Here is a 25,382-nt window from a genome sequence, read left to right on the forward strand (position 1 = left end):
TTCTTCGTTCTTGTATCCAAGAAAGAGGATAAGTTGGAGGAGATGAGAGTAATCGTAGTAGTGGAACAGGGAAAGCGGTTGGCCGCTCCTCCACGTCGGTGTACGCTTCTTCTTGTCTTCACCATGCTGTTACTTTTGAGCTGCTTTGATATAGGCAGAGCTCATAAACTGGTTGATAAAGAAGGTACTCTTTTGGTTTATTTTCAATAATACCTTCTCTCTTTTCTCACATCATGTTCATGAAACAATGGCTCTCGATCCGGTATCAATTTTGTGAGGATCCGTACGGACGTGTGTTTAGTCTCACATCGGTTATTCGCCAAGAAGATCTTAGGTACTTATAAGGGATCAAGAAATCCAAATAAAATCTTTCGGCTAGCCATTTTGGGTGAGGTCCTGGATTGTTACAAACTTATAGTCTCCTTCCGTTCTTATTCCTAGTCACATGAAAGATTGATCTTATACAAGGGTTATGAGTTGCAGATGTGGTGGAGATGTAAGTGAACTGTCTATAATCTTGGTCATTCTATATTTCAGTTCTTTCACAAATAATAATAATAATAATAAACTTGCTATCTTTCCACAGCATAGTTATTGATGCAAAAATGAACAGCAGTTTCCAGAAGAGCAGGACCCAACTCCATGAAATGGGTGACGTATGCAATTAGAGATTTAATTGAAACTGTCTATAAACTCGGTCATTCTAGATTTTAGTTCTTTCAGAAAAAAAATAATCTTTCCACAATATAGTTATTGATATAAAATCAGCAGCGGTATCCAGAGGAGCCAAGTCCTCAGCTCCATGAGAATGTTACCATATGCAATTGGGTGTTGCCTTTTAATAGACGTTTTTGATTTGAGAATAATCTTGCAGTGTAATTAGACCATCCTTCTTTTGTTTCTTTAATTTGCATGAAATTAAGAAAGAACATGTTGCATAAATTGGCAATGATGGATTACAGTTGAAGCGCTAAAAACGATCGGCTCCAAGTTGAGAAAGCAGTGGGACTTCTCAGTGGACCCTTGCAGTGGAACCGCAGGATGGTTGGAACCTACAGATCAGTCTTCCGAGAGAGGCAACAATGTCACTTGCCAGTGCAACACAACCTCCAATATCTGTCACGTCACTACCATGTACACACCCTTTGCTCACGAGTCTCTTTTTCGATGTTCTGCATTTGATCTCCTTCAGAGAATAAAGCTTGATCTAAATTTTCTGTAAAAAACAATATACTTAGCTTGTTTAGTATCATAAGAAGTGGCATGCATTTTCAATTATTGCGACGTCTAATTCATTATCTGGTTTCATTAGATCAAACAAGCTAGTAAATTATTAAGTATCTCATAACATCATATACTAATGTTCATCAAAAATAGCGCCAACGTGATGCGAACCGATATCATACATTATTACAACAAAATGTTATACATAATATATGCTAATATATATAATGTTAAATAATAAAAGTAAGTGTACTGCAGCCATATGATTATCTTATTGTGTTAACTAATCTTGTACTTTGATATATTATCTATCTATTAGCTTAATATAATGTTCTAGACTTATAATAAACTAATACTCTATAATGTTGTTATTTTTAATATAATATGCAGTAGTATCATATTTGTGTTTTCTCTGATAAGTTATTATATGTTTTAGATTATTAAATTTGGAGTTACATCTAGAAAATATTTTTTTTTCTTTTATTGCAAGTGCATATAAATACAAACAAGCAATGCCGTATAATTGGAAATGCACCATTTTAAATACATGTGATCCTATCAGACCGATATTCCCAACTAGTGCAGTGTAAAGCTAAATATATTTCTTCTCCGGATGACGGCTTTGAGATTATTGTCATAATCATATTTTTTGTATATTTTCATTGCATGGTCGTACATTTTTGGATTTTAGTTGGCTCAGGGGTCAGAACCTGACTGGAGTTCTTCCCGAGGAGTTTGCCAACCTCACCTTCTTAACAGATATGTAAGTCTACATAGCAATATGGTGAAAAATATAGGAATTTAAGGGACCTCAAGCTCATGCCATTATTTTGTCCATGTATTTTGTTTATGCAACAGAGATTTAGCTTGGAACTATCTCGGTGGATCCATTCCTGCATCCTGGGCATCCCTTCCCCTCATCCAATTGTATTTTGTCTCATATCTCCGTCCTAGATATTTTTCAAGAAAAGAGGATAAAGGAAGAATTGTACAAATGACATAATCCTGTCTGGCTTCAATGTAGGGTACTTTTGGGAAACCGAATCTCTGGGACGATTCCACGAGAGCTTGGAAGAATGACAACCCTTGAGGAGCTGTACTTACCTTTCCTTGCTTTTAATTTTCTCTTTATCTTTTTTCCCACGAATAATTCTCTCAGAAGATTGGTGCAACACAGATTTGTTGCCCAATATGATCGATCATTTGATTCTAGAGTTGCAAAGTCAAAGATTATGAACTCAATGAATTTCTCATATACAATTTTGCGGATGCCCCCAAGAATTTTTTATTTTTTTATCATTTGCTGTCTTACAGGGCTCTGGATGATAACCAACTGCAAGGCTCTATTCCTCCAGCACTTGGTAACCTGATCAACTTACGATACTTGTAAGTGCCCCTCTCATTTATGCACAGGCTATTCTTAATTAAATTTCCAACTCTTATTTGTTAATATAAGAACTGTTAACCATTCTATTTTACAATTGCCTTTTGTTTCCTTCCCTACAGCCTTGTTTCGGCAAATAACATAAGTGGAGAGTTGCCAGAGTCGTTTGGGAAACTCAGGAACATGACATACTTGTAAGTCAAGAAGCTCTTCCCACTAGTCAGTTAGAAGGTGCACCCACGGGGCCTACAGTGATTAACTTGATGACTATAACCCTCTGTCACTGGCCATGGGTTTTCCGACCATTTTGATATGCTACCTAGAATCGAATAAATTAAAGTAGATTCTGAAAATTCCGAGCTCCTTCTTGCAGTAGAATTGATGGGAACCCAATCACTGGCAAAATTCCAAGCTTCATTGGAAACTGGACGAAACTTGGTCTTCTGTGAGTAATGACACTGATGGATCCATGTTTGTCAGCAAGTAGTGCTGCATTGATTCTGTTTACCAATTCTTTTACTATTTTTATTTTTTTGCATATTTTTAAATAATTTGTAAAGAAAATATTATTCGTTTTGATAATTATCATTTGGACAATATTTTGGATATTTCTGTGAAATCAATTAATTATTATTTTTTTTCTAAAACCGGGTTTCAGACAACGCATATCTGAATACACCCAAGAAAGTCAAAATACACAATCTCACGAAGTGCCAATGGCAACTCTCTCTCTCCAGCCCACAGAGCGTATCCGAAATGGTGGGCCGCGTATGCAGCCACCCAATCAGCCGCCCCGTTGGCCTCCGTGAATACATGCTTGGCCTCAAAGGCCACGCCATCCCTCACCATCATCCTAATGTCCCGGATCAGAGGATGGTCACTGCTCTCACCACTCAGTCCCCGTCGGATCCACCCAATAACTGTAGCCGAGTCACCCTCCAGGATGATCGAGCTGGCCTGCAGCACCCGCCGGGCATGGCGAAGACCTGCCCAGGCAGCTCGCAGCTCTGCCCCTGGAACTGATATGTCGAACAACCGGCAGCCACCCGCTGCCACAACCCTAGAGTGAGGGTCCCGTATGACGAAGCCTGCCCCGCCTCGCGTACCTCTATCCAGCACCGACCCATCAAAATTTACCTTGAGGAAGCTCGGGGGTGGGGGCTCCCAGGTGAAAAACACCGTCCGAGGAGCTGCCTGAGCAGAAGAGGAACCCCAGGTGTCCCAAGCTATCAAGGGTGTGTCTAAGGGGGTAGGAAATCTGGACTCCATCGCTAGTGCTCGAGCAGACTCCGCAACAAACCTCGGCGACATCCTGCGCCCGCTGAAGGTGCGAGCGTTCCTCGCCAGCCAGATCTGATGGGCTGTGCAAGTCGCTCGGGTGGCCTCCTGGCATGACCCGGGACTGGCCAACCCCTGTCGTATCAATTGCAGGAAGAGTCTCCTCTCCTGCCACACCTCCTCAGGGATACTTGTCCACAGCCATGTCGATCTCGCCCAAGTGCACCGAAATAGTACATGATCCACAGTCTCATCTACACCGCAAGCCCCGCACTCCGCGGGGATCCCCAGACCACGCCGGCTCAACACTGCTCTCGTCAGAAGGCGGTCCCACATCACCTTCCATAAAAAGAGTGCTGCCCTCGGATGGAGTCCGGACCTCCAAATCCAGGCGCAGTCCGGTCCTCGCTCATGCTCCCGCTGGATGACCCGGGATAGATCACCCAGCCTGACACTAGCCCTGCATGAGGTGCCCCAGACCCTAACGTCTGGTCCCTCGCAATCTGGTATTGGAAGGGAACGTACCCTCTCAGCAAGATGTGTCCCAAACAACTGATGTAGTCTGGTGTCATCCCACTCTGTCCTCCCTGGTGCTAGGAGGTCACACACCCGAAGCCCCTCTGCTGCCTCAGTATCCACCATCGTCGGCCAACATCTCAAAGGCAAAGTGTCCACCCATGGATCATCGGTCACAGCGATGCTCCGCCCATCGCCTATCAGCCACCTGGTGTTAGCCGACACAGTCGGCAAATACCTCCCAATCTCGCGCCACATAAAGGAAATTCGGCGGCCTCTCCGTGCCACCTCAGAGCCCCCTCGGCCATATCTGGCTGCCATCACCCTGCTCCAAAGCCCCTGCGGCTCCAGCAAGAAACGGGCTGCGTGTCGAGCAATAAGGGCCTCACGCCACTCCATGAGGGAGTGCACTCCCAGGCCACCAAATGTACCCCATGGCCCCCACTGTGAGACCCCCACAAGAAGCTCCGAAGAAGACGTTCAATCTTCAACAGAGTCGTCTTTGGGACCACAGTGTTGACCATGAGATATACCGGCATAGATCCTAGCACCGATCTGACCAGTGTCAATCTCTCCATCATGGATAGAGATGATGCCCTCCATCCCTCCAGCCTGCCCTCGACCCGCTGTACCAGCCCCGAGCACTCTGTCACCCGCAGTCTCCGGCCTGTGATAGGGACTCCCAGGTAGACCAATGTCTCCTCCTGCTCTGGTATCTGCAGAATCCTCCTGATCTCCAGTCTGACTCTAATCTCCGCTAGGGCTGAACTGAATGGCTGACTTCATGAAGTTAACTCTCTGTCCGGACGCCGCACAGTAACCTGCCAGCACTCTCGCGAGTACCCGTGCATCAGAAGCATGCGCCCTGGTCAAAAGAAGACAGTCGTCAGCAAAAAATAAATGAGAGATAGGTCCCACCCCCGGTGCTGGGACATAGGCCTCCAGCTCCCGACTAGTACACACACCCTGCAATGCACGAGACAAGATATCAGAACAAATAATGAATAAGTAAGGGGATAAGGGACACCCCTGCCGCAGTTCCATAGTGGACTCGAAAAAACTCGACGGTGTGCCGTTGACCAAAATAGAGAACTTTGGCCTCTGGACGCACCCTAGGACCCATCCAATCTATCTCCTGTGGAAGCCGTAGGCCTCTAAAGCCTTCCGCAGAAAGCTCTACCTGATCTTGTCATATGCCCTCTCCATATCTAGCTTGACTACCATCAAGCTGCGCCGCTTCGATGCTCGCTGAAGATCCCACATCATCTCCTGGGCCAACATAACATTGTGGGAAATGTTTCTCCCCGCTACAAAGGCCCCCTGCTCTTGGCTGATGATGCCCGGCAATAGAGGCTTTATCCTGCCCACCATTATTCTCGTCACAACCTTATACAAGGTTGTGCACAAGCTAATGGGCCTAAGTGACCCGGCTCTACCGCCTCCTAGCGCTTCGGAATGAGCGTAATGAAGGTGGCCTTCCAATCCTCAGGCATAGCTGCCTAAGTGAAGAAGCACTGCACAGCCTCAACCACTGCACCCCGAATGATACCCCAATATCTCCGAAAAAAGAAAAGGGGGAACCCATCGGGTCCCGGAGCCTTATCTGCTGCCAGAGCCCAGACTGCCTCCTCCACCTCCCGCGCCGACACCGGTCGAACCACTGTCGTATTCTCGTCATCAGCAATACCCGCATCAGCCCTCGGAAGGAGGCCACCATCATCAGGGCCTCCATCCTCCGTCCATCTGGTGCGGAAAAAATCAAGTAAAGCCTGTCTGACGGCAGGCTCTCCCTCCACTCGCTGATCGGACCCATCTCGCAATGAGTGAATCATACTCCGCTGTCTCCTGATAACCATCGTCCGATGAAAGAACCTAGTGTTACGATCACCCTCACGTACCCACTGGACCCAAGATTTCTGTCGCCAGAATATCTCATGCTGCCGTAGCAATGAATGGTGGGTCGCTAGAAGTCCCCGAAGGTCGATCATGTCTTCCTCCGGAAGTTCACCTCCTAGGTCTTCTCTCCTCTGTAGTTCAGCAATCGCAGTCTCGACCCCCTCCACTCTCCGAAAGATGTCGCCCACTTCCTCGCGATTCCAACGACGAAGCCGCCGTTTGGTCATCTCAAGTTTGCGGGAGACCCGTTGCATCGCATTTCCCCGTACCGGGACACGCCACGCATCGCGAACGATGTCCCAAGACTGAGGGTACGATAGCCAAATCTTCTCGAAACGGAAGGGGCTATGATGACCAGGTCCCGATGAAGTGGAAATCAGCAAAGGACAGTGGTCTGATGCAATCCGGGGTAAGTGACTAACACAGCAGGTAGGGAAACGAAGGATCCAATCTGGGGTCGCAAAGGCCCTATCTAATCGCTCCCAAACCCTAGCACTACCGGATTGATTGTTACACCAGGTAAACCGCGGTCCCGAAAAACCTAAGTCCACCAGACCGTTTCGCAGTACCAAGTCGCGAAACTCCCTCCTGTCCACTCTATCCGTGAATACCGCACCTCCCCTCTTATCACTCGCACTCTGGATACAATTGAAGTCACCAACTAACACCGTCGGGATGCCCTGGGAAGCCAGGTTGGTGATCTCTTGCCAGAGAGCTCTCCTAACCCTGTAATCCGTGCTCGCGTACACACCGCACAACACCCACGGGTCAGCATCAGGTTCCGATACAACCATGATTACCTGTTGAGGGCAGTAGTGGAAGACATCAATCGTCGCCACCCCTCGCCTCCACAGGACCAAAAGGCCACCAGACAGCCCCTGGGACTCAACTGCATAGGTCTCCCAGTCTCTCCCCAGGCGCCGCCTCAGTCGAACTAGTCCATCGCCAGATAACCGTGTCTCGCAGAGAAAACAGATCTCTGGGCAGTGGACCTGCACTAGCCGCTTAAAGGAAGACATGAAGGCCGGCTTGGCCGCCCCCCTACAATTCCAGGCTAGAACCTTCATGGATCACAGTCCGCAGGGTCGGCCTCAGGCTCATCCTCCCCCTGGGCCGTGGGAGCTGTCTCAAGCTGGCGACCTAGGTCGCCCTGCTTACCACACCAGATGCATCGCCAGATGCATCGCGCATGACCGCCGCCCTAATGAGTCGCACGACAGCTGGGTGGTCCCCCTCTGCCGTAGCTATACCCATGGAGCCATGGCCCCTGTCACCACTGTAAGAGGGGCCCTCACAGGGCGCCCCTCCGGGCGGCACCCCTACCACACCCTCTCGTGGCGTCAGTGGCTCGGTCGGACTCTCCTCCAAGTGCAGTCCAGGATGGGCCCTGGCCTCGCATCCCCTGGGGGCAGCCTCCAGCCGCTCGCCCAAGGCTGGGGTCGGAGAGCCAAACCGGTAGACCCCATCTGGGCCTCTCCCAAGGCCCTCCAGTGCATCCCAGGGGGCCCGCACGAGGGGGGTCTGACCAACAGTCAGGGGGGTCCCCTGCACTGAGACCAATCCCCCACCCGGGGACCTATACTGAAACGGGCCTGCTAGCATCTCGAGATCCTCGGTCAGATCTCCCCGGATCTGCAAGTCCCGCTCAACCTGGGTGCCCATGCATGCAGCTAACTAGGCTTGTGGGCCCCCCCAGGCTGGGCTTGAGGAGCCCCCCCAAGCTGGACTCGCGGACCCTGTCCCTGTAGCAGGGCCCGCTGTCCATATATAGCCCCCCCCCCCCCCCGCAGCCCGCGCTGGGCCCGCGTGGTGAAAAAGCCCGGATGGGCCCGTGCACACCGCGCGCCCCGAGCATGCTGGACTCGCGGCTCGTAGACGGCGCGCGGCACGCCAACGGCGCAGCCCCCGCTCCTGTCGCGCGGCGCGCCTTGGGCCCCGCCCGCTGGCCCACGAGAAGCACGCCGGGCCCTGAAGGCCCTGGCCCGCTGGGTCGACCTGGGCATGGCCGACTGGGCCCGCACTCCTGGGCCCTATGGCGGCCCGAGGCCCACCGGGGCCCTGGCCCGCTTGTTACCGCGAGGACGGCTGCTCGGTTCACTGGGACCCGGGTCAGACCAACTGTGATCCGGGCTCCTCCTCTCCGATAAGCGACCTGCACTCGGCTCCGGGTCAGCCTCGTCAAGATCGTCGACGGCGTCAACCCAGAGCGGGACAGTGGCTTCCGGGTACGCCCCACCCCCCACCAGCCGGCGACCGTCGCCGGGCCACTTTCGACGGTTTTTGCCAGCCGTCGGTGTCCGACGGGGACACCGGTAGGGTCAAGAGGGCAACCGGCGATGTCGGCCAGGCTAAGGGTGGCTCAGGTCCAGGGCCAGACACAGCCCTCACCGATCGAGCTGCCGGGGGTGGGGGTGGCGGCCGAGATGGGGCGGACTCAGGTCCTGGTTCGGTCTCCCTCGGCCGTGGTGGTCGAGACTCTCGCGGCAGAGGTCTCTGCCGTGTTGCCACCATCCAAGGGCCAAAAACCGGCCCTTGGGTCTCCACCCCGGCTGCAGGAGCCGTTGGAACAGAGCCACCCCCAGGGTCCACCACCCCTGGTGGCCGGCCCTCCGCCGGTTGGGTAAACACCGGAAATCGGTACGCCGCCTCCAGGTGACCCATCCGCCCACACCGGGGGTAGAGAATGGGGACATTTTCGAAGACGAAGGGCTGCCACCGCACCTTCGTCTTTCCCTGGATCAAAATCCCAGGTCTAAGGGGCGCGGAGGCATCGACCACCACCTTCACCCGGGCGAAGCCCATCGCCCGTCGCTGCTCGGTGACCCCGTCCACAGCGATCGGCCGGCCTGCCCTGGACGCGATGTCAAGGATGGTTGACGGCGTCCAGTACTCCGGCGGCAGGCGGGGGAGTCGAAGCCACACCGTTACCGATGTCACGACCTCCTCCCCTGGCTCAAAATCAGGGACCTAAGGAGCCATGGCGAGGAGCTGCCCCGCCACCACCCAGGGTCCCTCATTTAAGGCCCCATCCCGGTCCGCCGTCGACCGAAAGCGCAGAGCCAGGTAGCCGTCCGTTAGAGGGACGGCCACCACCTCCTTTAGCTTAGCCCGGGTAGCCACGTCCTTGGCTACCCATTCGGCCGGAACACGGCGGCCAAGGCTCCGTACCATGACCGCCCGCCCGTCCCACTCTTGCCGAGCCGCCGCAATGGGTTCCTCCGGAAGTGTCACGACTTCCGGGAAGTGGCGGCTCAGCCGCTCCACCTCCGCGGCCGAGGGCCATTGAGTCACCCACGGCCCCGGCCTCGACCAGGCACCGGAATGCTCCCCCCGACCGCCGCTAGGTTTTCAACTTGCCGTTTCCTCTCGCCGTTCCTTCCTCTTCCTTCCCCGCCGGCTGCTTCCCCTTCCGGTCCATGAAGTGGAGCCCTGTGGAGATGGGACACCTGCAAGGAGAGAGGGTTAGATGAAGACGAGAGCTCCCGATTCGTCAGAAAGCCCACGGGAGCCCTGCCGTTGTGCCCCTCCAGGAACCAGGCGGCACGACGCGCTACAGGTGAGCCTCCTATCCTTGACCGGCGACGACCTCACCGGGCACTTCGCCGGTGGAAGATGACCGTTAGACCACCTCCGAGAAGTTTCCTCTCCCCAGAGTTTCGTTTCCCCAGAGTTTCTCTCTCTAGAAACTATCCGTTGCGTCTCCGGTCTTCGCCTTTCCCCAGAGTTTCCCCTTCGATCAAAACCCTCAAAACCGTCACGCTCGGAGGATTCTTGGATCAAAATCGGGGAGGCAGCGGCAGAGGCTGCCGGTGTACGACTGTCGACCACCCAAGTACCACAGGTTCGGAATCCTTGATAGCCTCGCGAAGAATTTTATTCTTGCTTTTTTTTCCTTATACTTCCGCTACCCTCTTCAAGAAGTGAGTTTTTCTTGGAGTTCTCTTTGAAATCTTTCTTGCGATGGAGTTAGGGCATTTTGATTTCTTTTCGTGTTCAATGCTTCCGGTACTCTCTTCAAGAATTGGGTTCTTGGAGTTCTGTTGAAATCTTTGTTGCAATAGAGCAGGATGTTTTAGTGCATCAATTAATTATTAAGTTTGCAATTTTTTTCATAAAATTGGAAAAAAATTGATTTATGTTGGACTAGACCGATCTTGCATATTTTATTATTTATTAAGAAAATTAAAGGATGAGAAAGGGGTGGTGGAAATGTCCTTATCCCGTGTTATGCCGGTGTACCCGCCATTGTCTTGGCCACAAATTATACTCTCAATTTATGCAAATAAATTTTAAACTTTCTTAAGTCTTTTGATATATTTGGTCTATGCTTTAATATCAGCTTCGTACAAACATGTGCAGTTAATATTTAAAACTCTTGTACCCGCGACCTCGTTTCCCATCAAAAACCCACCCAATCTTCCACCGTCTGCGGCTCCACGGCAGCCATGCTTTGCTGCCGCCTCCTCTTGTTTCCTCCGGTGGCCACGATGTGGCGCCCAAGTAGGCCAGAGCCCACAGGGACATTGAGCTCCGCAATGTGCACGGGGAGGAGCGCGGGCCAAGTGTTCGACGGAATTCCCTAACGGGTTATTTTGTTTCTATTTCCATGCTCTCGGAAGTAATTTTTTTTTACAGCAAAAAGTTCTAGAAATTATAAGTACTGATTTAAAAATCGAAACGTCAGGAACAAACCTACCAAAATCGAAAACTGTTTCTGAGTCTGTCAAAATTTTCTCTTTCGTTTTTTTTTTATAGAAAGGCAATGCCAGATGAGTCCTCCGTTTGAGTGATTAACGATTTGAATCTTGAACAATCTGTTCCTAGAAATATGCAAGGAACGTCGATGGAGGGGCCCTTTCCTCCCGTATTAGAAAAGTTGGAAGACATATATTGGCTGTAAGACCCTTTTTAGTGCTTTGCTTCATTCATTTTTTGATCAGTCCAGTGGTTTCTAGTGTTTCTTAATTAGCATGGCTGGGACTGCAGGGCAGTGTCTGACTGGAAAGGAGGGGACGGGAAGTTCCCTCCATTGCAGAACATGAGAAGCATGTACCGTCTGTAAGTGTGAATGTAATTGAAGTCAACAAAGGCTAATAGTACCATATATGTCGATGCAGTGTGTTTATTTTTCCTACTTAATGCATATTAGTTGTTGGTATGATGCAGTGTGTTGAGGAACTTGTCCATATCTGGTGAACTCCCTGATTTTATTGGAGAGATGACCACTCTCTATATCTTGTAAGTTTGTCCATATCTGTTAGCTTCATTAGTTGTTTGCATTACAGTTATTTTTCACACTATCTACTATGAAGAAGACGTAATACAAGTCAGCAACAAAGTTGCAAACTTTTCCTGCTTATTTGTTCTATGTTTGTTTATCCTGCAGAGACCTTAGCTTTAACAAGCTGACAGGTTCAATTCCGAAAAGCTTTGATGGCCTTCAAAATTCAATAAGGTTTATGTAAGCAAACTAGACGAACACATTATATAACATTACAGTAGTCTCCTTGTTCAGGAAGTTTTACTCTAGTTTCCTATTCGTTACATTCCTTTTCTTTTCGATGAATTGTCTCGTATCCATCTCTTAAGTTTTCTCATGTAGGTTCCTTACTAATAACATGCTAAGCGGAACAATACCCAGTTGGATTTTGAAGAGTGGCCAAAGCATGTATGTTTATTTGCTCAGAACTTTCTATTTATTTGGCTATGATGAGCCATAGTCTTGGTTAGAAATATCAAAAACATTGTCCAGTGCTAACATTCATCTCAATCATTTTATTGACTTTGTGTTACTTGAAATTGCAGAGATCTTTCATATAACTCTTTCACAGGATCTCCGGCACCAGTTCATTGTCAACAAGGGAATGTGTACGGATTCTAAAATTTCATATTCCCTCACAATCAATTAGTTTTAGTTGGTGATTTATTTAATCCTTCTCTTATGATTTCGGTTTTTTGCTTGTAGGAATTTGGTTTCTAGTTATTCATCAACAATCAATGATTCGTAAGCTTTTTATTTCTTATGATGTCTTCATTTTTGAATTCATATAGGTCCTTATCATGTCAAATTTAGCTTTAACAGTACTTGTTAGTAATTGCTACCTACTATTTCTTTTTTTCTTGTAGGATCGCAACATGTTTAAGGCAGAATCTCCCTTGTACTGGGAAAGCTACAAGTAGGTGCAATAATTTGTTTTAGTCATTCTTTTTAAAGAGATTTAGGCTTATATTCCAAAGAACTGGGGTATGTTAAAATATCTAAATAATACCATAGCTATGAATGGCTATCATTGTGTTTTGTAATATTTGCAGACTACAAATTGTTCATAAACTGTGGTGGTCCTAAAGTGATCATTGATGACAACGAATACGAGGATGATACATCACAGGAGGGTCCATCAAGATATGCTGCCTCTGATAGCGGGAAATGGGCTTATAGCAGCACAGGAGTTTTTGTGCAAAATGCCAATGCAAACTATATTGCTACAAATGTATCAGCACTGAACATGACCAAACCGGAGTTGTACATGACTGCCCGGCTAAATCCTTTGTCTCTCAAATACTATGGTCTTTGCTTACAGAAAGGAAGTTATACAGTCAACCTTCACTTTGCTGAAATTATGTACACCGATGACCAAACATACTTTAGTGTTGGAGAGCGTTTATTTGATGTATCAATACAGGTAGCCTTCTTTCTTTTTACAATTTTAGGTCTCACATTTCTTTTGCTTACCCTAATAATACTTTAAATGCTACGTTCATTATATTCTGTATATATATTCTACCATGTCAATGTCAAAAGGTGAGCATGCAAGTAATACTTCTTGTATGACGAAACTGTATATTTGCGCAGGGAAAAAAGGTTTTGCAGGACTTTAATATTTCGAGAGTAGCAAATGGGACTGGTAAGAAAATTATTCTGTCATTTTATGCTACTGTAAATGGCACCATGGAAATTCACTTCCAGTGGGCTGGCAAAGGGACAAATGCCATTCCACAATTTGGTGTATATGGACCTCTTATATCTGCAATTTCAGTTACACCAAGTAAGCCTTTAAAAATGCATTTCTTATTTCCTTTTGAATTACTTATATAATGACAATGTCTGATAATTTCTTCTTTGAAGACTTCAAGCCAGATACAGAAGAAAGCAATCTATCTCTTGGAGCTATTTTCAGCATAGTTGCTGCTTCTTGTATAGCAATTGTGCTGACCTTAATCCTGTTATTGCTTTTCTTCAGAAGGAAGAATGCTGAGAACGATGGTAAGATAATTAAGCTCAGTTTCCTTGATTGTGCTCTTAAAGTTTTCTTTAGGAATTATTGCAGAACATTTATTTTCAATGAAGATTTTATGCCTTCAAGAGTGCAGATAGAAGACTGTATTTTCGGCATCTGACATCAGTTTCTAGGATCTCTAAGATTTGTTTGTGATTTGCAGTCTGGAGACCGAAGCAAAATGGTTTCATTCTCAACCATTTTTTTTTAAAAAAAAACAAGTGACTGAACGAAGATCCCCATCTATTTGAGATAACTGCTTTCTTTCCTTTTAAAATACTCTTTGAGGGCTCCTAGGAATTACACTCATCAGACAATGTCTGGTTCACCACATTATATATTCTGCAAGATGGAGATACAAAGAAGCAAATATGATTTCAGCAAGTTTATGGGGAATAAGTTTAGTTGAAGCTCTATATTTATGGTTAGGGTATTTTACATTTAACATCCAATATTTTATAACTATTGCATATAACAGCTCCTCTTATGTCTATTTACAAATTGAACCAGGTAAACATAATTTAACTTGCAAATGGCACTTCTGTTAGCCTTCTGCAGTAATCTTTGTCCCTGGTTAATTTAACAAGGAAATGACTGTCTACCTGGAGTGGATACGCTTTCCCCTTCCCTAAGGCAAAACTCATAACCAACCGTCCACTATGTAGGGTTACCACCCCTGCGCGCAACACACATGAGAACTTGCAGACCCCATGACATCATAGTCCTTGCTGCTGCACATGCAGCCCTCACCAGTGCCGCTGTTGGCTGCTGAGAACCCACGGGCACTATGATCGCCACCATCGGCGGCGTTCTACTCACCCTGTTAGCTGGAGGTAGAACTAGCAATTCCTCAACATATGCTAAATAAGATCTTGGACCCAGTGATAAAATTTACGAATTTTTCAGCTTTGGTTAGCCTTATCTGGAACATTATCTCTCTGTTCATTTTCTTGCACCAGTTCCCTTTCCAAATACCTTCCTCCTCCTTTGTCATCACCCAGCATTCATATTCCATTCCATTGGCTTCGAAGAATCCAAGGCTTTTGAGCAGATTGCCTCTTTGCTGAGTTCTGATCTTTATACTGACACTTATGGCTGGTTAGCTACTGGCCTCTCCTACAGTCCTGTGCTGGCTATCTGAGTTGAAGGTTTTCTGAGGCTTGCCAGTATAAATCTCAGTTGAAATGCGATGGCTGAAGGGGCATCTTCTGTCATTGGTGTGTGTCTCCAGTCTTTGGCCCAGTTTTGGAAGCACTATCCACCAGATGGTAGCTCCTCTGCTTCTTTCTTTTGTTTTATGGAGCTGAATGAATTGAGTTAGTTATATGTGGTTTCTTTTTGTTGGTTTCAACACTCAGCAGTGTTGGCCTGAGAGTGTATCTTGTTGTAGTACTTGGACCTAGAAATTGACAAGTGAGATGAAAGTTCATGCTTTCGATTGTTACATGGACATAGATGCTATTACCATTGAATGGTATTCCTTATGCTTCTTCATAATCAGACAATTTGTTTCGGTTCATGTTTGAAGTTTCACAGCATCTTTAGTATTGAGAGTACAAGGTCAAATAAGAGCTTGCCCAACCCTGTAATCATTGAACAAAACTTGGAGAGCTCAGCGAAGAACCCTATCATTGGAAGAGGGGGGTAAAAAGGTAATAAACGATGAAGGGAAGAAACCATATAAAATGGGGACAGGAGCAGTTTCATCCCTCACTTATGAAGGTCCCACCAAATGAAGGTAGCGTCAACCTCGCCCAAGGTCTGATTGCAAATAAAAACAGGTTTATCTGGTGCGATTTGTAAATAAGCATTAGGAGAGGTGTTGTACACAATACTAATAAAATATGTAAAATGCAAAAGAAAACTTATGGTTATCATCTCTCATATGTTCCACTTGACAGCTGTATTTGTCTAGAACTTTATTAAATAATATCTTGCATATATATTTCTCATTGTATGTTAAGAAATTAGAGCAATATAAATCATGGGCATAGGTGGTTGGCATTTTGTTCATTGCTTTCCCATATATAGGTGTTTCAAAGGCCATGTATTAGTAATCCATGCATTGATCTAATAGTTTCTAAACCACAAAACCTATACATGCAGAACTTCGAGGCCTAAAGCTGCACACGAGTTACTTCAGTTTAAAACAGATCAAAGCTGCCACCAATAACTTTGATCTTGCAAATAAGATAGGTGAAGGTGGCTTTGGTCCAGTTTACAAGGTATGTATAAGCAATACTAAATCGATAATTTCATTTCTCCCTCTTTGTTGTATTTTGATTACTTTTTCTCACTTTAAGTAATTTTATGTTTAAATATTCTACATCTTATCCTTTGGTAGAGCTTTGATTGTAAAATGCAACTACCTGGTCACAGGGTGCGGTGCCCGATGGTTCTGTAATTGCAGTTAAGCAACTTTCTTCCAAGTCTAAACAAGGGAACCGTGAATTTCTCAATGAAATAGCCATGATATCAGCAGTGCAGCACCCAAATCTTGTGAAGCTTTATGGTTGTTGTATTGAAGGAAATCAATTATTGCTAATATATGAATATATGGAAAATAATAGTCTAGCCCATGCTCTATTTGGTAAATGTTTCTATTGTTTTACCATAATTCCCAATACTTTGCATTCAACATCCTTTTTCATTTTATGTTCTTTGTTTTGATTAATTATTTTTTCCAAAAAGGATAACAAGAGCATAATTTTAACAGGTCCTGAAGAGCACCAACTGAAATTAGACTGGCGAACAAGGCGTAAAATTTGCCTAGGAGTAGCAAGAGGTTTGACATATCTCCATGAAGAGTCGAGGTTGAAGATTGTTCACCGAGACATCAAAGCGACAAATATTCTGCTTGACAAAGATCTCGATGCAAAAATATCTGACTTTGGTTTGGCGAGATTGGATGAAGAAGAGAATACCCACATCAGCACCCGAATAGCTGGTACATTGTAAGTAGAAGATGTATAATATATTAATTTGTCAAAATGGTATTTTATGCATTAATTAATGAATAGAATATACAACTGAGAAGATACTTAGTACTAAAATACAGTTCTGTGGTACTTATCTTAATTGACAGTGTCATGCACTGTTAGCCTTTGAACACTTAATATCATTTGGTTGGTCTTACTGCACATTCAGTACTTTTTGTATACTGTATGAAGTTGATCTGTATTTATGCAGAGGATACATGGCTCCTGAATATGCAACAAGGGGTTACTTGACAGACAAAGCAGATGTTTACAGCTTTGGAGTTGTTGCATTGGAGATTGTTAGTGGAAGGAGCAACACAAGTTATAGGCCCAAGGAGAACTTCGTTTTTCTTCTTGATCAGGTAAGGGTTATTGGATCTCATATTTTTGTTCAAGAAATGTTGTTGACATGATCATTGTTAGGTGAAGGACAAGATCTTACTTTTATATACTAACAAAAACGTGAATGTATAACGATGAGTTCATTTTTTTATCCTCAGAAAAAAAAAGTATGAGTTCATTTACATAGCAGATCCTAATTGCTTTGGGCCAGTAAAGCAGATAATAATGTTAATTCGTTGAAACTGTCTAAGCCTCCTTCTGAATGGTCATAGAACCACCTAAGTTGAAGTCCTTCCAAAGCATTTACTTAGGGTTGTCCTCTTTATTATTTTAAAAAGAATCTCAGGAGCAAGAAATGATTAGGGGTTGCAAAAACTGAACCAACCCGACAACAGATCTGACTTGACCATGTTTAGGCTGGGTTTTGGTGAAGATTTTTCCAATTTGGGTCAGGTTTGGGTCAATTTTTTTGACTCGGACTTCAAATATAGCTCCATTGATCTAAGGTGGGTGCCAGATCATCTTGAACTGGTTGGGTTTCTTATACCCAACAGTTTGGACAAATCAGGTCTACCTGGATAATTTGTTCCATAGGTACCCTGGAACGGCTTATGCCCAACAATTTTATTTTAACTCATAAATGCCCCTTACAATCTCAAGCAGTACCCTATGTTTAATAACAGTAGTATTATTCTATGGTATTGTTATAGTATAATATTTTAATGTTACATTATATGAATATATCCTTATTATCTACCAACTAATATATAAATTAACATTTATATTCTATAATATAATACAAGATTGATAGTACATTTGTTATTAGAATAATAAGAATAATTATATTATCATGGTATGATTATATTTTATATTTAAAAATGTATCTTATTATTATTACGTTGGATTTGTACTTGATATGTTTAATATCAAAATAATTTAATATCATTCTTTTTTTTCAAATGGCCCAAGAATAAAGGAAATTGCAAGGGCAACCTTGTCTATTTCTTGAAAGTCACCCCTTTCTTTTCTGATCCTTAGATAGCATGGAACAGCACAATAACAAAATTGTAATCATTACTTGGATAACAACATTTTTCCTCGAGACAAACTAGACGATATCCCACTAAACTTGTATTGGTTGCACCCACCTGGGATAACAAATCACTGAAGACGCATGCCCTTTCCAAACTTGGCCTAAACAGGTTGGATTTGGATTAAAGCTTTTGATCCAACTTGGATCGTGAAGATAGAGTTCTTTATTTGTGTGAGTTTGGTCATGCCGAGTCAGGTCATGACCATGACATTAGGTTTTTAAGAGTAGTTGGTCTTTTCAATACTATTTGTTTAGTTCACCTTAGAACTGAGCCACCGAGTCTTTAGTGCCTGGATCTGGATGGGTGGAGTAGGTTTGCAGTTGGGTCTTGCAAAGTAGAGTAGGTTATGGGACAATATAGCGAGGATTGTTCATGCAGGTCAACCTGTGTGTACTTATGGGTGAAAGAGTTCTCATTTGACGCTGACTCATGTTAACTCTGAGTTAACATTATATACGGTATTATTCTAAATTGACCTAACCCAACACAACGCCACCTATTTTCATGCCTAGAAATAATTGAAAAGAATCTCTTACCACCACTGCATCAAATCTCATCAATTCCCAGTTTCATTTATACTCGATAACCAACTTTCATTTGACTATTGTGTTGGAGCGACCTTTATAGACGAGCCAATTTAACCAAGCAAATCTCTCTTCCTAATCCTTTTGTTAATAAACTTCTCATCCCTTGCTGCCTAGCTTGGATTAAGCCATCTCCAGTAGCATTAATTTCCTTGTATTGATTATTTTCTGTAGGATACCATTCAGTAGAGGCCAAATAGGCTTGCTAGACTCATCACAAAAAACTAATCCAATTCAAACACATTTGTATGGCATTTAGTTTAATCCAACCTGCATTGAAAACTGTTGACAGAATATCCTTCTGTGTGGTTTGCCTGAATCAAGTTCTTCACCCATCTGGCTGTGTTTTTTTATCCTACTGCTGGGTTATGCCATAGCCATTCTAACTGTCAGCAAAGTGAATTGCCATCTTCATCCATGTGATACACTCTTATGGTTAGTCTACTTGAGCTGACACAAGCTTATTAAAATATAGTCATTTTTTTTTCCAAATAAGACCATGAGGACCCATGTAGGCGTGTGTTTATTCCCACATCTGTTATTCGCTGAGAAGATTTTGGGTACTTATACATGATCAAAAAATCGAAATAATACTTTCCGACTAGCCTTTTTGGGTGAGGTTCTAGGTTGTTACAAATAGTATCAGAGTGAACTCGGCCCATAACCTATGTGGACTAGGGAACACTGTACCATGGATTCATGGAGGTTGACCACAGACCAATCGTGGTGCTTATGACTAGATTTGAATGAATTTGAACTCTTAGCCTAACGAGAACGTCAAGGCTTGAACAAGAGGAGCATGTGAGGATTCGTATGGGCGTGTGTTTAGTCTTACATCGGTTATTCGCTGAGGAGATTTTGGATACTTATATAGGATCAAGAAATCCAAATAATACCTTCTGGCTAGTTTTTTTTGGATGAGACCTTAGGTTGTTATAAATGGTATCAAAGAGAACTCGGCCCATAGCCTACGTGGACTAAGAAACACTGCAACACGGGTTCATGGAGGCTGACTACGGGCCGATCGTGTTACTCATCATTAGATTGAATGGATTTGAACCCTTAGTGATGGGGACATCAGGACCGTTCGTTCAGACGATCGAGCCATCAGGGCTGCTCGCTCGCGTTCGCACCAAGGGTTGACATCATTATGGCTAGGAGATGGTTTTGAGCCACCGATTTGAGTCAGCCCCCGATTGAGTCCATTCGAGTCTGCATCATGTTTCTTTTATTGCCTTATTAGTTGCTTTTGTTTGAGTCAATTTGGTTATGTTTCTGTTATTTTGGAGTCGATTTGGTTGTTGAGTCAAGTGATTGGATCAATTGATCAATGTAAGACCTAATTATAAAGGTCAAATTTTGGGTGTAATTAATTGGTTTAATGGTCTAATGTTAGTAAGGTTTAATTTGGTATGTAATCAATTAATTGACATAGTCAATTAATTGAGGAGTCCCAGTTTGGTTAGTTGTTAATTGTTTGACTTGATCAATTCATGATGTAATGCCTATATAAGGGTCACCCCGCTCATGAATTAGGAAAATTGAATGATTGAATAAAAAAACCCTAGCCTCCTTTCTGTTTGTTCTTCCTCCTATTCTATTTTCTACGTCTCTATAACCTCTTCTTCCTGCATCTCTATAACCTCTTCTTCTTCCTCCTTTTCTTTTCTTCCTCTTTCTCTCTTCTTCTTGCAGTAGTCCGCCATCAGCTTGGTATCAGAGCAGGCCGGCTTTGCCCTTGCTGTCAAAGCCACGATTCAGATTCTCTTCTCTCCCTCGGTTCCCACCGACAACCAGAACATGCCCTTCTCTCTCTCTATCAGTTCTGTTGATCCAAAAAAGAGAGGGTCCATCTCTTTCTCTCTCCATTTTCACCAAAACAAAAGGGAAAAACCCCGGTCGCCGGAACCTTCCCACCTGTCGTCGTACCCACGCCCGCCGCCGTCACTAGGCGCCGCCAGCAACACCCGGGCCACCGTCGGATGTCCACACTGTGAAGGATGGGAATGCCGCCCCACCCACATCCGATCCTGCCTTCGCCGTCACCAACCCCTTCCCTGCGACAACTCTTTTATCAGAAACCGTCACACCCGCGGCCTCCCTCGCAGCCTGTGATGCGTCGCCAGGATCCGCCGCCTACCGGAGCCGTGACCGCCGCCCTACGCCATAGCCTTGGAGCCCCACCTACGACCGCCGCCGCAAGGGTTGGAGCGCCCTCCCGAACTGTCGGGAGGTTGAAGTTGCTTAACGGGTAAGCTTCAAACCCGTTAGCCCGAGCCGCACAACCAAGTAACCCAGGTCATTAAAAGAAAAAAAGATATCGCACGTGAATGACACGTGCCATCAAAAAGAAAAGAAAAAGGGGCGCACGTGATTTACACATGATAAGCCTGTAACGGACATTGGGTCGGATCAAACCTGATAACTTGGATCCTAACGGATCTGAGTTAAAAAAAAATGACCTGTTGTCTTCCTCCTTCGCGGCCATCCGCAACGCCGTGCCGCCGTCCCGCATTGTCCACGGCCTCCGCCTTGCCGCGTCGCCATCCCGCACCATCCGCGGCCTCCGCCTTGCCGCGGCCTCCGCCTTGCCGCGTCACCGCTGGAGCAGCGGATCTTCACCGGCCGAGCCACCGCCTAGAGATCTCCATTGAGCCGCGCCGCCTGCACCGCCACACCCGCATGCCGTGAGCCCTCGTTGTCGAGCGCCTCCTTCCCGAGCACATCTTCCTCTCTCGGCCGATCTCCCACGATCGCCGCACCTTCCTGCCGTCGCCTGCCTCACCCCACCACCTTCAACCACCCCTTCGGTCGTCATCGTCCACCTCAAAGCCTCCGCTGTCCCCGTCCACCTGGGCTTCTCCCACGTCCTCTACGCCTCCGTACCCTGCTCCTCCACTACCTGTCACCATCCCGAGCCGCCCCTCTTCCATTTGCGGCCGCCGACCCTTCCACCATTCGCCTTCCTTCCCCTCCCATTTGGCTCTCAGGTTTTCGGTTGAAATTCCTTCACCACCCCATCTTCCCCTTCCATCCACCCACACCACACCCGAACCCTCTTTTGGGCCCAACAGGCCCGACAACACACCAACCCACCCTCCCCACCTTCTCAATCCATTGGCCCAACAGGCTCCCTCCAACCACTTTCCCCCACTAAATCAGCTGAGCTGATTCCATCAGGCCACACCGATTCCCGACTCCTTTATCTAAGGCCCACAGGTCCATCACAACACCAGAAGCCCTCCATTCTTTCTCTTCAGGCCCCGCTATTAAGCAAATCAATCAAGTCTGCAAATTGCTGAAGTCAGCTCCACTGACTTGCCGAGGTCAGCCTGATTGGAGCCATTTGAAGAGCCCACTAGCTGCACAGCGCTTCTGGTTGTCATCCGATTCAGCATCCCTTTCTCCACTAGCGAGCGAATCTGGTCATCTGCTTCATGACAGAATTTTTTCCGGCCAGACCTACACTTGACGGGGTCAAGTTTTTCCCATATGGGAGGAGTTGATGGGGACATCAGAGTCATTCGTTCAGACGATCGAACCATCATGGCTGCTTACTCGCGTTCGCACCAAGGGTTGACATCATTATGGCTAGGAGATGGTTTTGAGCTACCGATTTGAGTCAGGCACCGGATTGGGTCCATTCGAGTCTGCATGATGTTTCTTTTATTGCCTTATTAGTTGCTTTTGTTTGAGTCGATTTGGTTGTATTTTTATTATTTTGGAGTCGATTTGGTTGTTGAGTCAAGTGATTGAATCAATTGATCAATATAAGACCTAATTATAAAGGTCAAATTTTGGGTGTGATCAATTGGTTTAATGGTCTAATGTTAAAAAGATTTACTTTGGTATGTAATTAATTAATTGACTTAGTCAATTAATTGAAGAGTCTGAGTTTGGTTAGTTGTTAATTGTCTGACTTGGTCAATTCATGATGTAAGACCTATATAAGGGCCACCCTGTTCATAAATTAGAAAAATTGAATGATTGAATAAAAAAAATGCTAGCATCCTTTCTGCTTCTTTTTCCTCCTCTTTTCTTCTTTCTGCGTCTCTATAACCTCTTCTTCCTGCGTCTCTATAACCTCTTCTTCCTCCTCCTCTTCTTCTTCCTCTCTCTCTTCTCCCTGCAGTGGTCCGCCATCACTTAGCCTGACTTCGAACGAGGGGAGTATGTGAGGACCCGTGCAGGCATATATTTAGTCCCACATCGGTTATTTGTTGAGGAGATCTTGAATACTTATGCAGGACTTAGGAACCCAAAAATAAACCTTCTGGCTAGCCATTTTAGGTGAAGTCATTGGTTGTAACAAATGGTATCAGAGCGAACTTGGCCCATAACCTATGTGGACTAGGGGACACTACAGCACGAATCCGTTAGGGCTGACCATGGGCCGATCGTGGTGTTTATGATTAGATTTGAATGGATTTGAACTTTTAGCCGGACGAGGACGCCGGGGCTTAAACGGGGGGAGTATGTGAGGACCCGTGCGGGTGAGTGTTTAATCCCACATCGGTTATTCGCTAGGTAGATCTTGGGTACTTATATAGAATCAAGGAACCCAAATAATATCTTTCGGCTAGCCTTTTTGGGTGAGGTCCTGCATTTGTTACAAATGATATTAGAGCGGACCCGGCCTATAACCTATGTGGAATAGGAGATATTACAACATGGATTCTTGGAGGCTGACCATGAGCCAATTATGATGCTTATGATTAAATTTGAATGGATATAGATCCTTAGTTTGATGAGGACGTTAGGGCTTAAACGGAGGGAGTATGTGAGAACTCTTGCATACGTGCATTTAATCCTATATCGGTTATTCGCCGAAAAGATTTTGGATACTTATATAGGATTAAGGAACCAAAAAATACCTTTCAGCTAACCATTTTAGGTAAGGTCCTGTGTTGTTACAAAGACATTGCCTTTACTTTAATCTAAATTCGTATTCTGTAGTGTTTTCTTTGCCGATTTATCACTTGAATGTTCTGTTTTTCTTTATTGTAAGATTTGAATTGAACATTGATGCTTACTTCTTTTTCTTCTACATTAATTGCAGGCCTATGTTTTACAAGAGGAGGGAAGACTGCTTGAACTCGTTGACCCAAGCCTTGGTTCGAACTGCTCAAAGGAAGAGGCAATGCAGATGTTGAACCTGGCTATTATATGCACCAACCCATCTCCATCCCTCAGACCCACAATGTCCACTGTGGTGAGCATGCTAGACGGGGAGATGCCTGTGCGGGTACCTACTACAGAGTCCAGGGACTCCAAGAGCATGGATCTGAGAATCAGGTCCTTTGAGGAAATATCCCAAGAAAGCCAGGCACGGAGCTTTCCGACTGATGAGCAACGGTTTGATACCTCAATGTCTGCCCAAAGTTGCGAGGAATAAATAACTCCACTTCCTGGATCAAGCAACCTTCTATCAGATTACAGAATTAGTTTATAGTTGAGGGGTTGTGGAAAAGTAAATTAAAAGCACTCACCTTCTGGATATAAATGCATGGATGTACGTAAGGAGATGATATAATTAAGAACAGATCATGTGGACGCATATCCGTCATCTCTTCTGTTATAGTCAAGAATAAAGTGGGCGTCTTGCCTCAAGCAGACTTGTGACTCTCTCCATTACAGATACAGTGGTTCTCGTGCAGCAAAAGTTGTATTGTTACGAAGAGCTCACATGGTTAGTTTCGTTTTATAGAAGAAAATAGAAGGATGTTTTTCTTAAATTTCCACTAGTTGTATGGGTATTTAACTGGAAACTGTGTGATATTTGGAAGAATAATAATACAGCGGCTTTAGTATTTCTGCTGCACCTAGAAATATTTCGTATAAACTATTTACAAGATCTAATTAGTGCGTAACCGATATGGGACTAAATACATGTTTACACGGATTCTCACATGATATCAGATGCGGAGCCTAGAAATTGGTCTGCGGGGAGGATATTCTTACTCGTCTTTGAGTTCAGAAAGTTCCGTATGCAACCTTTGTATTTTTTTAAAAAAATATCTATTCTTTTTATGTTTTATGAAAAAAAAACTGCCTTGGCATTGTAATGGCTTTGCGCATATATATATATATATATATATATATATATATATATATATATATATATATATATATATATATATATATATATATATATTTCAAATTTCCATGACAAACATTTTTCTAAGAAAAGTTTGTATCATATGACAAGAATATTTTTTTCATTAAGTAAATAGTTTGGGCAATGTAAGAACTGATACAAACTTTTCTTGGAAATTGGTCTGCGGGGAAGATATTCTTACTCGTCTTTGAGTTCAGAAAGTTCCGTATGCAACCTTTGTATTTTTTTAAAAAAATATCTATTCTTTTTATGTTTTATGAAAAAAAAACTGCCTTGGCATTGTAATGGCTTTGCGCATATATATATATATATATATATATATATATATATATATATATATATATATATATATATATATATATATATATATATATATATATTTGAAATTTCCATGACAAACATTTTTCCAAGAAAAGTTTGTATCATATGACAAGAATATTTTTTTCATTAAGTAAATAGTTTGGGCAATGTAAGAACTGATGAATGATGAAAGAATGAAAGAAGACTCAAAAACAGGGGAAACTGAGGAACCAACCTCAGTCCTTTTATTTCTCCGAAAATCAATCACCTTATTACATCCCATGGTCTATATATAAGGATACACAACTGAATAACAGAAACTTTAACTATCTAACAGTAAGCAACTGAATGAACGGAAACAGTTGAAACAGTTGAAGTTCTTGACTTCAGG

At 44.7% G+C, this 25,382-nt stretch overlaps 1 protein-coding gene across 1 annotated transcript; it reads left to right on the plus strand.

Annotated features, from left to right (window-relative positions):
• On the plus strand, positions 1-24,383 carry LOC103699015 (putative LRR receptor-like serine/threonine-protein kinase At1g53440). Its single transcript, XM_088708040.2, has 24 exons — positions 1-184; positions 963-1,134; positions 1,916-1,987; positions 2,083-2,151; positions 2,249-2,320; positions 2,539-2,610; positions 2,731-2,802; positions 2,982-3,053; positions 11,123-11,194; positions 11,285-11,356; positions 11,465-11,536; positions 11,685-11,753; positions 11,901-11,966; positions 12,104-12,166; positions 12,264-12,302; positions 12,425-12,474; positions 12,611-12,981; positions 13,152-13,344; positions 13,425-13,562; positions 15,682-15,800; positions 15,955-16,165; positions 16,292-16,529; positions 16,765-16,915; positions 23,633-24,383. The coding sequence occupies exons 1-24, from the start codon at positions 43-45 to the stop codon at positions 23,966-23,968; spliced, it is 3,003 nt and encodes a 1,000-aa protein (XP_088564166.2). The 5' UTR covers positions 1-42; the 3' UTR covers positions 23,969-24,383.
• Positions 24,384-25,382: the final 999 nt, after the last annotated feature.

This window comes from Phoenix dactylifera, chromosome 1 (genome assembly GCF_051530095.1).
Source record: "Phoenix dactylifera cultivar Ajwa chromosome 1, Ajwa_hap1_PhDact_Kaust_v1.1, whole genome shotgun sequence".
NCBI lineage: Eukaryota > Viridiplantae > Streptophyta > Magnoliopsida > Arecales > Arecaceae > Phoenix > Phoenix dactylifera.

Bases quoted from the DNA above. Each gene is read 5' to 3' on its own strand.
- LOC103699015 (XM_088708040.2), top strand. From the start codon at position 43: ATGAGAGTAATCGTAGTAGTGGAACAGGGAAAGCGGTTGGCCGCTCCT. The intron at 12,475-12,610 runs GTAGGTGCAATA...TAATATTTGCAG, and splicing joins TTGTACTGGGAAAGCTACAA to ACTACAAATTGTTCATAAAC. The intron at 16,166-16,291 runs GTAAATGTTTCT...TAATTTTAACAG, and splicing joins TCTAGCCCATGCTCTATTTG to GTCCTGAAGAGCACCAACTG.